We start from the raw sequence: 17,506 nt of genomic DNA on the forward strand, positions 1-17,506 counted from the left end.
AACATCTCATGACTTCCATTCGATGCAACCCGGACATTCAGGGCATTCTCATAGGAGGAATAAAATACAAATGCTCAGCATTCTCTGATGGTTTCCCTCATGTCAGAGTTGTCACGCTTTGGAACATGATCAAACTTTAAAATTAAAAAGAGAGACCAGGCAGCAGATCCAAAATATAAAGGAACTTTATTCACCCATACGTGCGACGTTTCCGTTGGGCTGAAACGTCGCACGTATGGTTGAATAAAGTTCCCTTATATTTTGGATGTGCTGCCTTGTCTCCCTTTTGGATTTCACAGGGGGACTTTGGTTCAAGTCCTGTTGAGGCCTGCACTCATTTATTTAATATATCCAGTGCTGTGATTGCTTGTGTTTTTTGTATAACTTTAAAATTAACCTCGCCAAATCGGAAGGTCTCAATCTTTCACTCCCAAACCCATTGGTCTCCACCCTCAAAACCAACATTCGCGTGGCCCTCCACGGGCATAACCTACCTAGGAATACAAATTATGGCCGATCTCTCCCAACTATATACCACTAACTTCCTTCCTCTATTAGTCACCTTCCAAAGGGACCTGAGCACCTGGAATAATCTGGAGTTTTCTTGGTTTGGGAGGATAAACATTTTAAAAATGACACTACTTCCTAGATTATTATACCTCCTGCAGACAATCCGCGTCTTCATCCCTTCCTCCTTTTGGCTTCCGCATTCACAGAAGCTTTGGATCTTTTATTTGGTCCTCAGGTCGCCCTTGGATAAATAGGGTTGTACTTACTCGCTCTAAAGATGCGGATGGGGTAGGTCTGCCGGATTGCCGTTTTATTATTTAGCAGCAACCCATGCACCCATCCTTGACCTCTTCCACAACCGCCACTCTAAATTATGCATACGCCTAGCTCAAGACATTTGCCCAAATGCTCTTTACACTCTCCCTTGGACACAGTTCCCACCCAAAAGAGGTACATTTCAAATTTCCTTCACTGTTTCACAAACCCTTAGGCCCCATGCACACGAACATGCTTTTGCGGCCACAATTCCCCCGAAAATCCACGGGAGAATTACGGCCCCATTCATTCCTATGGGGCCATGCACATGACCGTGGTTTTCACGGTCCGTGCATGGCCCCGGAGCCCGGACCGTAGAAAGAACGGGCAAGCCTTATTACGGCCGTGTTCTGAGGTCCGGGCTCATTGAAAATAATGGCCTGCGGCCATGTGCACGGCCCGCGATTTGCGTGTGCGGCTCGCGGCTGTCACTCCGTGGCCGGCCGACCTGGAAATCACAGCCATGCACATAGCTACGGTCATGTGCATGAGGCCTTACAGCGATATGCTCAGCGGGGACTGCTGGATCCCTCATAGATGCTTTAGGCCCATTAACCCCAAATACTGACATCCGGATATTCCCTCTGGTCAAACCCACTATTCATTTCTCAGCAGCTCTCTCCAACAACCTCTACATTTTACACATGTCCTTTCTGACTCCTCTTTACTCCCATTATCATCGATACTTTCAAATATTACTCCATCCGCCCGACATCTGTACAAATATAACCAGCTCTACATTGCTTCGAAATGACATGCCAACCTCCACCGAATATTAACTGCCTTTAAACGACTGTGCACCACTCCCACGTATACTATCTGCACACTCTACCATCTACTTCTCACCTAACAATCGCAACAGCTCCCCCCATACTGCAAAGCTGGGGAATGTGAGTGAAACAATTTAACAAAACACAATAGAAGCAACAAGTTCTTTGTTCATGTCGGACACACCTATGGAAGACACCGCCCCCTGGAATGCAAGAAGAGTGAGTCTGAGAAACTGGTGGGGGCGTGGGCACTCCCACATCTCTGGGGAGGAGGCATGTGTCTCTTTCTGTGTTTCTTTGTTCTGAATAAAAAGTTTTTTTTCAGTCTTCCTCCTGACAGAGAGGGAAGCTGTACCAAACATCTGTGTGGTGTACTTCTCTCCAGGCATGCCTTCAGCTTTCAATTTACAGAGGTGGTTATTCGGTGTGAAATACGGACCTGACACTTCTACTTCTCCCACAAGACTTCTATGGCCACCCGTGCTCAAGAAACCAGTTTTAAAATAGTGTCTCGATGGTACCGTGTTCCAACCTCCCTCCATAAATAGTACCCCTCATTCTCTGACAATTGCTGGCAGTGTGGCGCTTCTAGCGGCTCCATGACCCACATATGGTGGAGCTGTTCTTTACTGAGGTCCTTTTGGAATGCAGTGATTAAAGTGATCCATGAAACCACTGGAGTATTGGTCCCTGACTCCCCTGAGGTGACGCTATTATTTATGTTTTCCCTGACCATATCCAAATATAAACGATCCCTCACTAGGCATTTATTACAAGCAGCAAAATCGGTCATTCCACGAAATCAATAGATCCTCCCACCTTGGACGACTGGTTCCAGGAGGTTGCGTTGGTGCAGAGGATGGAGGATCTCATTGTCCAAATACAAGAAGCAACCACCCATTACATAAATACTTGGCTCCACTGGAACACTTTCCTTTTGTCTTCCTCATATCATACATTGGTGAGCTGATGTTTTCAACACCAAACTAAACATTACTATCTGGGGATACTATTCCCCCTATCCCGGTCTCTCTTAAAGTGTTCGGCCCCTGGCAACGATACTCTCCAAACCTGATAGATCTGCACCTAATAGATGACCATCTGCCTTTTCTCTATATTGATGTCACAATTTGGAGTCCAGGTTCCCCATACCCTTCCTCCCACTACCTCATTGTTTCCTTTATTGTCTTTCCTCAAAGTTTTTTTCCTGCTCCAGCGGCTACTTGTACACTAAACTCTTACTCAACCTCGGTAGAATTGGAAGATCCCTGCATTTACAACCTACTCCACGTCATTTCATTATTTTTTATTGATATGTTGGTTTGTCTTTATATAAGAATCACCAAGGAAGCACGTCTGTTCATTGAGTCTTTTATTCTTTATTATATATCCCTGACTCTTACTTTATATGTATTCTGTAAACAAACTGTTTGCTACTAAATAAAAATGTTGCATTTGAAAAAAAAAAAATGCTTAAGATATGTACCTCATTGTGTAAGCTCAAGTTCCTGAAATATCATTAACAAATGAGTGCTCTATGCAGTTTATTAGCTTTATTTACATGCAGAGGGCCACTGTCATAACCTGCATGTCGTACGCACCCGACCTAACTCTCCCTAAAGATCTGGTTAGAGCGAAATGCATTGGAGAGGTTGTGTTGAATACAAAAGTAGTTGAGGAATAGACTTGGGGTGCCCTTTTCTGAGCAGTATCCCTGACTTGTGTTGCATAAAGGGTAAAAGATCAGGGCTCTGAAATAGTGTATCTGTGTAATTGAAATGACTGAAGGGGCACAGAGATGGATTGATGAGCCACACCTAAATCCCAGATTAAATGTGTAAATAACTCTTAGTTGGATGTGACAGTCCCTGAGTATCTTGATACAGTTCATTCTCTTATCTTCTACCTATCATCTATTTTATACATTCATCTATTTAAATTTCTTCTCTTATAACTTTATTCCTATCCACCACTGATTTCCATACCGGTATTTTATGGTATGGTCTAGAGAGGTATTTCTACAATACCCCTCCTATTTGATGCCTCTACCATATTTATGTTATGTATTATAACTTCTATAGTTGCATGTTCTTTGGGTCATATCCCATTCGTACACCTATATATATTTTATGTGAAGGAGTCATATCTCTATATGTATTAGACTATCATTATAATGGTCAAATTTATGGCATATATCTCACTGCTTATACAGAGTACCATGTAGATCATTAATTTCTCTTATAGGACGACTTTTGTATTTTGAATGTTTGTATTTATGTATATATATTGGTATTTTGCTTAGTCCAATATAAATTGATATATGTTTTGCATTTTTTGTTTCTATCTTACAGCGAATGTGAGAAAGGCCTTGGTTAGGCCGAAACGTCTATTTATCGCTTGCATTTAATATAAAAATCTTTTCTGTTCTGTACATATACTGAACCAGGTGGATTGAATGAAAAATAAATTATCTTTCCTTGGAATCAACAAAATCATTTGTTTCTAGAGTGCTTACAGGTTTTTCTATAATTCTATTAGTGGGGTACAACCCGAACCTCTATAGCACCAACGATTTGGAGTGCATCCTTACTATTTTGTTTAACAGTCCCTGAGTAGACAGCCCTAGTAGGACTGTGTTTATAATTTTGAATGTATACTGAATAAAAGCTTTGATTTATTTTGGCTAGTGGGACACCATATACCCAGTGACAATAGTTTAATAGGGTCCAGTTGTCTGACCAGAAGGCAGAGAATGTAACGTAGGAAGAGACTTTAAATACTTCAGCCCTTTATGTCCTCCCTGATGATGTCAGCTACAGGAGCAATTAGTTAGAGAGCTAGAGATATAGCTAAAATAGCTTAAATGTCTTCCCCAAACAGGGAATTACAAGCTGTTCGTGTAACTGTAGGGCCAACTTTCTAGTTAATAAAGTCCTGTGATTACAGCAGCCTCAGCACTGATTCAACCAGTTTATAAGAGTTTACTAACAGAAGGATGAAGGAGTGGCAAGATTAATATGAACTAGCAAGCTTCTAGAAACAATGACTAGTGACTGGGCTGCAGTAAGTAAATTATAGTGTTATCACAATGCCTCTTGATTTAACATAATGTGTACAAAAATTGCATTAAGATGGTATGATTTATTGTAAGGGATGAACTTATCTGAAAAAAAAAACAAAATATCCCCATGTGAACGGTTGCTAATTGGTAATGAAAAAAATTGAAAATTGATTATTATTGTGACTCATTATCTTTTGGTCGGGTCAGGTATATAGCTATGTAATGACTAGTCACCAAAGTAAACACCAAAAAAATCTAGTTTTTGATAAACTGTTCTGCCTCTACACAATTTAATACAGAAGTGTATTCCAGCCATTCTGATAAAAAGGTGCTTAGTTGGCAGAAATACTCTACATTTATGACACTTTCCATGTATGTGCAGGATCTCCAGAGTTCAAACATATATGCCCAAATGTTTTTAGTAAGACTCACTGCTTCACAGATGACTTTGAGGTGTGCGGTTTCAAGCCTTTCTCTCATCTCTTTCTGCTTCTGCCGATACCAGCCATCAAAATGGGGAGACTTTAGGAAACGTCTATAATAATCATGGAGTCATAGGAGACAAAGAGAAGTCAAGCAGTACACAATCCTACTAGAATAAATTACCCACCTTGGCCTATTAACAGCCACATAGTGGCTAGAGTTTAGTATCCAGTTTAAACACACATACATCAGACCAGCTACATATCATCTTACGTTACTCAGAGGATGTGACTATTAATAATAATTATTTTCCAGTGGGTCTCTTAATGATTACATTTATAATGATTATATGATGGGAAAGGGGCACACAAGAATTGACATGTCCTCATCAACCATTTATTCCATGGACCACATAATGGGAATTATATCTTTGCACTTCTTTGCATGTATTCCTCTTGGACAAAGGGCTGCAACCCTCTGCTGAGCAATGTGCCCCATTGGCCTGCCTTTTAGAGCAGAGTATGGGCACAGTCTATGGCTCATACTCCGCTCTCTGAGGAGAGCCAAGCAAAGTATTCAGTGGAGTGCCGTAAGACCATTGTTCTAGCCGTGGGGGGTATTAACGATTGGATGCCCACGGATCACAACTTCTGATATGTTTCTGTGAAGTCAAAAGATTTTTTAATATGAAAGTAACACTTTTAACTCTAAACACCGTTTTTTGGCTCCCATTCGGTATTGAGGTGGAAATGATGAGGCTCAGTGGCATATAGACTAGTGTGTATTTTAGGCTAGACTGGATTCCATAGACATTACTTATAATGTTCAAGAAGATCTCGATCTGTCTTGCTCACCACAGTATACACTACTAAAAACAATTGCATTCCTTGCTGTATCTTTGAATCTGCCTGGCTCACCTGTACAGTCCAATCCAGTCCCCCTTTATAGCAGAGCTGTACTGTGGACCTGTATGCTCTAACATCTTCATTAGCTCTTCTTGCTGGAATGGCCGTACTTGCGGGGGATTCTGTGCATACAGAGACACATTTTTATATGTGAAACATAGCTTCTGATTATGTTAAAGGTAACCTGTCAGCAGTTTTGAGGTCTCAAAACTGCTGACGGTGCGAGAAACGGAAGGGGGAGGGCATTTTAAACGTACCTTTATTCTCAGTCGTGCAAGCTGCATGACTGAGACATTTATGTTTAATACCCCCAGCAAGTCGATCGCAAGTGCCACTGAGGCAGGACTTGATGTGTAAGTGCTTCTGCAATACATGCTACAAGCCCGCCCGTCAGCTCTAAGTGACAGCTCTAGCGGTCTACTGATTGGCTGCTACAGCCATCATTCAGAGCAGTGAGTGGAATTTGCGACCACCGACATGGGGGAATCAAAGGTTGGTTTCTCGGTCATGCAATTTGAATGACTTTGAAAAGAGGTAAGTTTAAAATTCCCTCCACCTCCCCTATATCACCCTGTCAGCGGCTTTCTCAACAGGCCTCAAAACTGCTGACAGATTACCTTTAAAGCCCCCTGCACAAGCTACAGATGCTGTGATTGCTGCAGGAACAAACACAATCACATAATTGGAACAGATTTTAAGTCCAGAAATATCTGCAACAAAATCTGCAGTGTGTGCAGGGGGCCTAATACTATATTATATGCTACAAAACCATACAACATGATCATTGAAATTCAGAATGGATCACTTAGGGAAGATAAAAACTGATTGGAGGAGGTTAGTTAATCTTGTGCTAAGTGTTTCCTGTTTAGCATACACCGACAAAAACGGAAGATTAACCCCGGACCGAGACAATATTGGCCTTGAGGCCCACGGGAATTTTTCTGTTTTTGCCTCACCACGTTCTGTCACCCATAACTTTTTACTTTTTATGTCTATGAAGATGTTTGAGGCTTTGTTTTGTGCATAACAAGTTGCACATTTTTTTTTTAGAAATTATTTTGGGGTACATATAAGTTAATGTTCCATTTATTTTCATTTTTTAGAATGGAGGAATGCATGAAAAATGCAATTCTGTTTAACATGATCCACAATCTAACTTTTATTTTACCGGTTATTATGAGTATGGGGATACCCAATATGTATATGTTTTTTTTTACTGTTAAATCATTTTTATTCAACGCTGGCCAATGCAAGGATCTTGTCGGCGTTGAGGATGCTTTGGAGAAGCTCCGTTCGTCGCGGGAACAGGGCCTAGGTGAGTATCATTTTTTATTTGTTTGGGGGTGCTATCTTCAAGGGGGAGGTGGGGGCACTATCTACAGGGTAGCTGTATGGCACTATCTACAAGGGGGAGGTGGGGGCACTATCTACAAGGGGGAGGTGGGGGAACTATCTACAAGGGGGCAGTTGTATGGCACTTTCTACAAGGGGAGGTGGGGGGCACGATCTACAGGGGCATTATCTACAGGGGGGCTGTATGGTACTGTCCACAAGGGGAAGGTGGGGGCATTATCTATAAGGGGCACTGTATGGCACTGTCTACAAGTGGGGAGGAGAGAACTATCTACAGGGGGAAAGGTGACACTATCTACAAGGTGGGCTGTGCGTGGCACCCAGGGGAGGGGGGCCGAGTCAAAAGTTTGCTATGGGGCCCGGTCTTTGCTAGTTACGCCCCTGCTGGAGACGTTCTATACCGCTGCAACCTGTTACAGCATTCTTGACAAGTGACACTAGGGAGAGCGTACCGCCTACAACTTGTTTGCATCCAGGGAACGTGGAGAGAACAACAGAAGCGAGAAAAATCATAAATTAAAATATAAAGTGGATTTGAGTCGACCAATAGGTTTCATCTTCATTGTAGGTTAAAGCTGGGCAAAGAAAACAAAAAAGGCTGAGATGGGATTAAACTGCGTGATTGCCAGACTAAAAACAAGTGAAGCACTCTATTGGTTAGTACAATAAGTAATAAAAAGTTGAGTGACCTACCTTCCAGGGGGTAATGGCGCTATGATGTGGCATTAGGCTACCCATGTAACGCTCCTGAAAAAAACCCAGAGATTATAAGCATCACAGTAAAAGCTCACAATAGCATAGAAAAAGTAAATGTTTCTTACCAGGGGAAGGATAAAACTCTGTGTTAAATCAAACATGTGTTTCTGTAGCAATAAACTGAGTGCAGAAGAAGGGAGTTTCTTCTGCAGACCCTGAAAAAGAGAAGTTTTATATTTCTATATAAATAAATACATACATACATACTATGACTAAAAGATTGATGCAAACTAGTTAATGAGAGTCAGGTTGTTATATCACTTTGTATTCAAAACTAGCAATATATGAATTTATTTAAATGTTTTTTTAAATGAGGAGTCTTGTTGAGGTGCGTCCCTAGTGGGGGCCCCTCCTCTATGACATCCATATGTGATAGTAGGGCCCATGGACAGGGGTTGTCCTTTAAGATTTGAACACTAGGAAACGTTTTCACAAGAAATATATATTTCCCCAAGACCCTATCTAAGTTGGTTTCAAAAAGAGTAGAAGAAAAATACAAAAGAAAGCACAAGCCAATAATCCACTACTAAATCCACAGATGATGAATTTCAGACAGAGCGATCATGATCATAATTATTGGCCAATGTAAATGTAGGAAAAGATTAACAATATAACTATTGTTTATAATTGATTGAACGTCCCCTGCAACAATTAGCGTTATCGGTGGCAGAGTCTGTAAATGTAAATCCCGCTAGCATTTAGCTCTCCGCCAGGGAGGAGTTTCCATTCAATGTCCATCGGATTCTTGGCAACAACATTTCAAACCAACAATCGTTGAGTGGTGGTCTGAAAAATCATTGCGTGTATGTGAACATTATAGCAAAATCTGGAATCAGCCAGGGAAAACATGGTCTGAATTTTATTTCTCCAATCTTAATAAAGAGCTGAGATCAAATTCAGACCCTCAAAACATCTCCCTGTTGAAAACAAGGCTGCAGTTAACTAGAAATTAAACTAAGAATTTGAATAAACTTTGTAAGATGTTAATACTGTTCATGGTAAAGTATTTAGTTATCAATATTAATTTAGACTAAGTTTTAAAATGATGAGGCCATATGGAATAGCTCAACTCTATTCAGACTGGCGTTATGGTTTTTGTTTTATTTCATGAGCTATGACAGATATTACAGATCTATCCGTTTGTTGAGAGCTGTCAACCATAATAAAAGAAGGTATAATTACAAACCTAGCATCAGTTTACTTTGATAGCCATTTGTGTACTTTATATAACCCCAATGTTTCAGAATTACCTTTAATAACTGTTTAATAAGGGCCTTGTCTTTGTGAAGAAATGCTTTGTAGGAAGTGTACATCCCTACAGGAAAAAAGAGACAAAAACAAAAATATAGCAGTTGTGTAAAGCATAACAATCTGCTTCCTCTCCAATGTAATATTACTTCTTGCTGGAATACATATATATGGCTGTTTGAAGTGATCTCCCTTCCCTTTAGCCTCAGTCTCTCACACTGTGTGAAGCAGCTTCATGCTGATAGGACAGAGTCAGAGGTTGATGGTTAATTCCACCTCAGGAGAATCCCTGCTGTTGACACCCATTTGTCAAGTATAGCCTCATTTACATATTTAGAAAAAAAGCTCATAACTTTTAAAATAATAAACGTTATGGGACACAATTGTCACTAGCATTATCAGTGTGGCAGCGCATACTAGATTAGCTAGGAGATAGGGCATTAGTAAACTAGTGACAGATCCTCTTTAAAGGCTATGTACACTTTCAAAAGTGATTTATTTATTTTAATTAAAAGGTCAATCAAAGTGTTTGGTGACATTTCTAATTAGTTTTTATTAAAAATTATTTTTACTTTTTGAGATACAGCTGCTCTGTATTCTGTGTACAGAGCAGCTGTATCGTTCACTAAGACCTGAGTCCGTCAGGTCCGCGGAACTGACGTGTTCAGTGTCATCGAGTCCACCTATAATCTATCACATCTAAGTTATGAACTTAGATGTGATGGATAACAGGTGGATCCTGGGGACCCACTTTCACTGAACCCCTCCATCCACTTCTCTTCAGAACGCCCAGCTTCTGGCAGTGCAGATCTGTGACGTCACTCACAGGTCCTGCATCGTGTCGGCACCAGAGGCTACAGATGATTCTGCAGCAGCATCGGCGTTTGCAGGTAAGTCGATGTAGCTACTTACCTGCAAATGCTGATGCTGCTGCAGAATCAACTGTAGCCTCTGGTGCCGACACGATGCAGGACCTGTGAGTGACGTCACAGATCTGCACTGCCAGAAGCTGGGCGTTGTGAAGAGAAGTGGATGATACTTCTCATCAGAACGCCCAGCTAGTAAAAGTTGTAAACACGCCCCGATGTACGCACATAATACACGCCCAGTTGTACTTTTACTTTTCAACACGCCCAGATGTACTTTTGCAAGCCTCATTTGCATAAATACGAAAATGGTCATAACTTGGCCAAAAATGCTCGTTTTTTAAAAATAAAAACGTTACTGTAATCTACATTGCAGCGCCGATCTGCTGCAATAGCAGATAGGGGTTGCAAAATCTGGTGACAGAGCCTCTTTAAGTATAGCTAGGTACACCACTCTCCACACCAACAGCATAGTTGCTACTTATATTTTACATATTGACAGACACTTGTTGTAGTCCCAATTTTTGGGAGGACTGTGGCCTACTGGAAATGACTGCAGCTTTACCAAGATTTAGTGCAGTTTAGTTCATGACATAATTTACTGTGATTTCCTTATGCAATTGTATCAATATCCTGTTAACCGAGGTTAAATTACTAGTCTTAAAGAGGCTCTGTCACCAGATTTTGCAACCCCTATCTGCTATTGCAGCAGATAGGCGCTGCAATGTAGATTACAGTAACGTTTTTATTTTTAAAAAACGAGCATTTTTGGCCAAGTTATGACCATTTTTGTAGTTATGCAAATGAGGCTTGCAAAAGTCCAAGTGGGCGTGTATTATGTGCGTACATCGGGGCGTTTTTAATACTTTTACTAGCTGGGCGCTCTGATGAGAAGTATCATCCACTTCTCTTCAGAACGCCCAGCTTCTGCCTGATCACTGCTGTGACGTCACTCACAGGTCCTGCATCGTGTCAGACGAGCGAGGACACATCGGCACCTGAGGCTACAGTTGATTCTGCAGCAGCATCAGCGTTTGCAGGTAAGTAGCTACATTGACTTACCTGCTAACGCCGAGGCTGCTGCAGAATCAACTGTAGCCTCTGGTGCCGATGTGTCAGACACGATGCAGGACCTGTGAGTGACGTCACAGATCTGCACTGCCAGAAGCTGGGCGTTCTGAAGAGAAGTGGATGATACTTCTCATCAGAGCGCCCAGCTAGTAAAAGTATTAAAAACGCCCCGATGTACGCACAAAATACACGCCCACTTGAACTTTTACTTTTAAACACACCCACTTGGACTTTTGCAAGCCTCATTTGCATAACTACAAAAATGGTCATAACTTGGCCAAAAATGCTCGTTTTTTTAAAAATAAAAACGTTACTGTCATCTACATTGCAGCGCCTATCTGCTGCAATAGCAGATAGGGGCTGCAAAATCTGGTGACAGAGCCTCTTTAATTATTCAATCTTACCCGTTTTCGTGTCTAGTGTCTTCAACTTGGTTATCTTCTTTAACTTCACTTGTTTTGGCAAATCACCTACAGGCGAAAACAAGTTACACTGTATATCAAAAAAGCTGGCACTCACCAATCTAGAAAGAAAAATCAATGTACTAGGACTCGTATGTATTCCACGTTCACAGCTATCAACGTTCTCAATGTCGAACAGATTGAAGAGTGACAGCTTTTTTGATTTTAATAATTGACACTGTGTATGATCAATTAACTTTAAACACTGTATTTTATTTGTTATTGATGATGTATTGATGTATAAACTAGTATATCATGTTATAACTCTTTTTAACACTATTAGGATTCTTTCCACATGTCACTGTATACTATACAATGTTTGTAAAAATGGATATTGCTGTATAGTTATTTATTGATGTGTAACACTGATTGCTTAGGCTCTGCCTCCTATATATACTCATGTATTCTTAAACACACATTGCTTGAAAATGCCCGTTGCATTGGATATTGGATGAAAAAAACTATTTTGATTTTGAGTGCTTCTTCGCTTTCTCTCTATTTGATGTCTATCGTATAAGGAGAGGTCACTCCTTGGTTTGAAGCTTAGCACCGTCCTTGTTGGCATAAAATCACAGTGCTGCTCCGATTCTCTGTTCCTTGTGTATCATATATTGATATATCTCCCACTATGGGCAAATTTTTAAATTAATTGACACCAGTTTTGGGCATACATGCATTGAAAAAATTGTGCTTATCCCTGTTCTGCTAGTGATACTATGGGGGGGCTGTTCCTAATGACTCAGTATTGTGTTTGCATACCCTAAGTTATCCCATAATTCTTTCTTTAGAAAAGTAAAACCTGGCGTTGTTTAGAAGCGTTTACTTCCTCGGAGGTGTACGTCATGTAGAGAAATATGGACACATCCTCTAATGATATTTTTACTATAAGGGTATGTGCACACGGTAGCTGTCATTTACGGCTGAAAAGACAGACTGTTTTCAGGAGAAAACAGCTGCCTCGTTTCAGTCGTAAATGCTCCTCCTCGCATTTTGCGAGGCTTCTCTGACAGCCGTAAATTTTGAGCTGTGCTTCATTGAGTTCAATGAAGAACGGCTCAAATTACGTCTGAAAGAAGTGTCCTGCACTTCTTTTGCCGAGGCTGTATTTTTACGCGTCGTCGTTTGACAGCTGTCAAACGACGACGCGTAAATGACAGGTTGTCTGCACAGTACGTCGGCAAACCCATTCAAATGAATGGGTAGATGTTTGCCGACGTATTGTAGCCCTATTTTCAGACGTAAAACGAGGCATAATACGCCTCGTTTACGTCTGAAAATAGGTCGTGTGAACCCAGCCTAAGGATGCTAACTACCACAGTATGCTATTTTCACTGCTTTTTTCTTACCAGACACTCGAGGTTCTCCAACACGAAGGATATGAGGCCAGTGCTGTAAGGTCTTGATGAAGAAAGGATTGGTTACTCCAAGTAACAAGCTTGGGCTGCAGATTGAAACAGAACTAATAAACCAGTGCTGTTTATCTTTTATAATTATTTTTCAGTGACCATTTAAGCTAGTGTGTGTTTTCTATTCATTTTATTGAGAATCAAGAACATTAAGTAAGTAAAATAAAGTATTACTCACGGGGCTTGTGTTTTTGTTGTATATTCTTTGAATTCACTGTCATGGATAGTGAAATATGGGCGAAAATCAGAGCAAAACTTTAAGGGAGAAATACACCTGTAAATGCAAAAATAAAGAAGATACAGCAAGGGACGATACCAATCTCTAATGCTAAAATAACACCCAACAGATGCTGAGTATTGTTTAGGCAGGCTGTCGGTTTTACCTATTGATTCAGTTACTTAAAGGCGTTGTCTGGTTGAGATAACGCCTTATAAAATATATTATTATGGAATAGAGCATTGCTGCAGGGTATACAAGCATTGAATACTGGATTTCCACACCAATGACTGCTGATTATGGGGAGCCGCAGAAGATTTGGGGACTGTGCAATAAGATAGACACTTGCCCTTTAATGCTCTAGCAATATATACATTCATAATAGTTTGCATGGTTTCATCATAGCCGATGCCATATCTCTTATACATATAACTAAGACCTCAGTGTTTGTGCGTCGCTCATTAAAGGGGTTATCCAGGTTCTGACATTTCAGAGGGCTTAGCGGTCATGTGTTGTATTTCTGGCATTATTCCAGACATACTGTATGATTCATCTCCGCTGAGCCCTCTGATTGGCTGCAGCGGTCACGTTACGTGTATGTAAACAATCACCGAGAGTGCCGAAAGAGCGTCAGTTTGGGTCTATAGGTATCCGTCATATTTGTCTATTGTTGTTATTGTTATTAAATTACAGGTAGTACCTTTACAATGACTGAAATAAAATAATACATTCTGTAAATACAACTCAATTTATGATTTATTTTAACAGGTTGGAGCCTATGGACAACAAATAGTTTAGTCATGGAAACCTGTATAATCATTATAGTGTTGAACTGCTTACTAATGAGGACTACATCATTTTGCAGTTAGAATTTGGTAATATTGCAGCACGTGTAGCCTGAATACAAGTGACCTTTTGCTCATGATGTCATACACCACAAGCCAACCACAGATGATCATCAGTAACGAAGGGAGAATACTCCCTGACCACATTAATACTAAGACCCAGTCATTTTGGAAAAGATGTACCTCCTGAACAGGTGTAGAACGGTAAAGGATTTGCCAGACACAGCTTCTGTGTCGACGCCCGTGGGCAATCAGTCTGCACCTGCTCCTATGTCTGTGAGACTGACTCCATCTTCCACCACTCAGGATGGCAGGCTTAGGAGCGGGAGAACCTATCACAGCCTGGCCAGACGGAGCTAGCTCCCGCCCACTGTCTATTTATACCTGCCTTTCCTGTTCCTCCTTTGCCTGTGATTCTTCTATGCTTGTTTTCTGGCTTGCTGCTGCTGCTTGTACTACTCATTATCTGCTTGTTATTGACCTTGGCTTTCTGACCACTCTCCTGCTCAGTGTTTTGTACCTCGTTCTCTCCTGGTTTGACTCGGCTCGTTCACTACACTTGTTGCTCACGGTGTCTCCGTGGGCAGCTGCCCCGTTTTTCCTAGCTTCTGTGTACCCTTGTCTGTTTGTCTGTCTTGCACTTACTGAGCATAGGGACCGTCGCCCAGTTGTACCCCGTCGCTTAGGACGGGTCGTTGCAAGTAGGCAGGGACTGAGTGGCGGGTAAATTAGGGCTCACCTGTCTGTCTCCCTACCCTGTCATTACAAGAACCCATTGAACCCTTCAATCTACTTGGGTGGAAGACGTTGACAATGTTCCTGTGAAGGTACCTCGTGCATTTAGCTGTAGCAACATTGGATGTATTACTAGTGAACAGTATCCAAGCTAAGCACATCAAACTGATATAAGAGCAAGAAATGCATTACCCAGTCAATGCTAGTACAATTTCAGAAGAAATGGTGGGTGAAGGTGCCATAATAACTAATGGCTCTCCTAGCAAAACCAGCTCCCATAGCAACTGGAGGTTCATCAGAACAGACTGCAGGGATCTATGGAATACGGAGAATAAGGGGAGTTACATACTGGAATAATATAGGTTATAATGTGATCGTATGTGCACAGCTACTGGAGTATGTGTGAGGTAAAAAATTTCTAAAGCTATATTTTTACATCTCTTACATCTATTAATTACATATCTTACCTGAAGAGATCCAACTCGTGGATACTGGAGATGTGGCATGGGGGATCAAGTCGGTCCTGTGTATAATGTAGAAGTATGATCACAACACTTTAAACATATACAATGTATCTGAGATAAGACAAGATCAAACAGTATATAGCTATTATTGAAGTTTTAGTCAACCGCCTCTATTTTAGTAAAAAAAAGGTTCCATTTTGATATGGGAGCTGTTACCTTTGTGGAAGAGAGAGCTTTTCCCAAGCAAATTGGAACTGGGGATTCCCTACTTTAGCTTTACTAATGTAAATGAACATATTCTTCATGTGTGATTTATGCATGCAGCATAAAAGATGGATGAAGGTGATTACAGGATGTGTTATGACCATATGTGCAAATAACCATGTGCCTTCAAAAAGTATTGTTGTGCAAAAATGCTGTTACCATCTGTAGGGAACTTTCATTAGTTGCCCTGGTGAGCTCAGCCTATAAGAGATATGGTATCGGCTACCGATTAACAGGTTCCCGACCGCTGGCCGTAAATATACGGCCAGCGGTCAGGGTCTCTAAAGTCCGGCGTATAGTATATATACGGCCGCACTTCAGAGACTGTGCACGCGCGATCGCGTGCACACAGCTCTATGCCCTGGCTGTTGCTAACAGCCATGGGCACTGGGCAGAATGTCAGGGGTCAATCTTTTGGCCCCTGAACATGTGATCGCTGTGACAACCAATCACAGCGATCACATGCATTTCTGCATAGAAAACAGTGTGCACGCGATCGCGTGCACACAGCCCTGTGCCCTCGCTGTTACCAACAGCTCTGGGCACTGGGCAGAGTATCAGGGACCAATCTGATGGTCCCTGATCATGTGGTCGCTGTGAAAACCTATCACAGCGACCACATTTGTTTTATTTTGACTTTTCTGGCAGTAAATCTCCTGCCTCTTTTCTTCTCCTCAAACATTGTTTCAGTTTGAGGAGAAGAAGAGACTCTGGAGAATTGCTGCCAGAAGATTACAGTGAAAAAAAATACAGTTACACTAAAACATTCTCTGTATAGATAGATTTCTATCTATCTATACAATCTATCTATCCATCTATCTTTTTTTCTATATATCTACCTTTCTATCTTTTATTCTATTAGAATAGGCAGGTAGGGAGTATATAATTATATATATATCCACATATATATAATATATATAGCAATAGCGGTTTATTTTTTTGTTAGCGGTAGTGTAGATATATATAGCAGTTAGTTTGTGTGTTTTATAAAAAAAAAAAAAAAAAAAAAAATTTGTTTAGTTAGTGTTAGTGTTAGTTACGTTATGGCGAGGAAGTTGTTTAGCGCCGAGGAGGCATACGCCATGCTGTGGTCTGAGTCGGAGACCGCATCAGAGATGGCGTCCGAGATGGAACCTGTTTTGGGCAGTGACGATGACAGCGTCACTTCAGGTTCATCTTCAGGGGACGTTGTCCCTGATGCAGTTGAAACTGCAGAACTTGAAAGCGCAGGGCCAAGTAGCGCTGTAGCACGGGACAGCCTGGTCCCTCCAGTCCAGGCTCTTGTATGGGCACCTGCCCCATCTTTTGGGCCTAGAATCCACGGATTTACGGCCACTCCTGGCATAACCGTGGACAATACAAATTTTGTCCAAATGGATTACTTCCATTTATTTATAACGGACGACATCCTAAATCAGATTGTCCACGAAACAAATTTATATGCCACGCAATATATAAGGCAGAAACCTTCATCCACCCATGCCAGAGATTGGACGCCCACCAATTTGCAGGAATTAAAAAATTTTTTGGGGCTCACCCTAAATATGGGTATTGTCAAAAAGCCCTCCATTAGGTCTTACTGGTCAACAAGACCCGCCCAAGCCACCCCAGTATATTCTGCAGTAATGCCCAGGTCTCGTTATGAGACAATAATGAGGTTCCTCCACTTCAATGACAACGCACAGGCCCCCCCAAGTACCGATGCAAACCGGGATCGGTTGTTCAAAATAAGACCGCTAATAAATTCCCTGAATAATTTATTTCTGCAACTCTACACCCCTGAGCAGAATGTAAGTGTGGACGAATCCCTCCTCAACTTCCATGGCAGACTTAGCT

At 41.3% G+C, this 17,506-nt stretch overlaps 1 protein-coding gene across 2 annotated transcripts in view; it reads right to left on the minus strand.

Annotated features, from left to right (window-relative positions):
• The window catches only part of DENND6B (DENN domain containing 6B), an 83,588-nt gene that overhangs the window by 22,596 nt on the left and 43,486 nt on the right, over window positions 1-17,506 (minus strand). The window contains exons 9-18 of one of the 2 annotated variants that reach the window (XM_075857580.1): window positions 15,410-15,465; window positions 15,135-15,257; window positions 13,324-13,419; window positions 13,086-13,180; window positions 11,683-11,748; window positions 9,344-9,408; window positions 8,159-8,248; window positions 8,031-8,084; window positions 5,997-6,106; window positions 5,089-5,191 (exon numbers count right to left, since the gene is read on the minus strand). In XM_075857580.1, coding sequence (XP_075713695.1) covers window positions 5,089-5,191; window positions 5,997-6,106; window positions 8,031-8,084; window positions 8,159-8,248; window positions 9,344-9,408; window positions 11,683-11,748; window positions 13,086-13,180; window positions 13,324-13,419; window positions 15,135-15,257; window positions 15,410-15,465 — 858 coding nt within the window. The remainder of the gene's footprint in view (window positions 1-5,088; window positions 5,192-5,996; window positions 6,107-8,030; window positions 8,085-8,158; window positions 8,249-9,343; window positions 9,409-11,682; window positions 11,749-13,085; window positions 13,181-13,323; window positions 13,420-15,134; window positions 15,258-15,409; window positions 15,466-17,506) is intronic. The other variant, XM_075857582.1, reaches the window with a different exon arrangement.

Source organism: Rhinoderma darwinii, chromosome 3, assembly GCF_050947455.1.
Source record: "Rhinoderma darwinii isolate aRhiDar2 chromosome 3, aRhiDar2.hap1, whole genome shotgun sequence".
Lineage (NCBI taxonomy): Eukaryota > Metazoa > Chordata > Amphibia > Anura > Rhinodermatidae > Rhinoderma > Rhinoderma darwinii.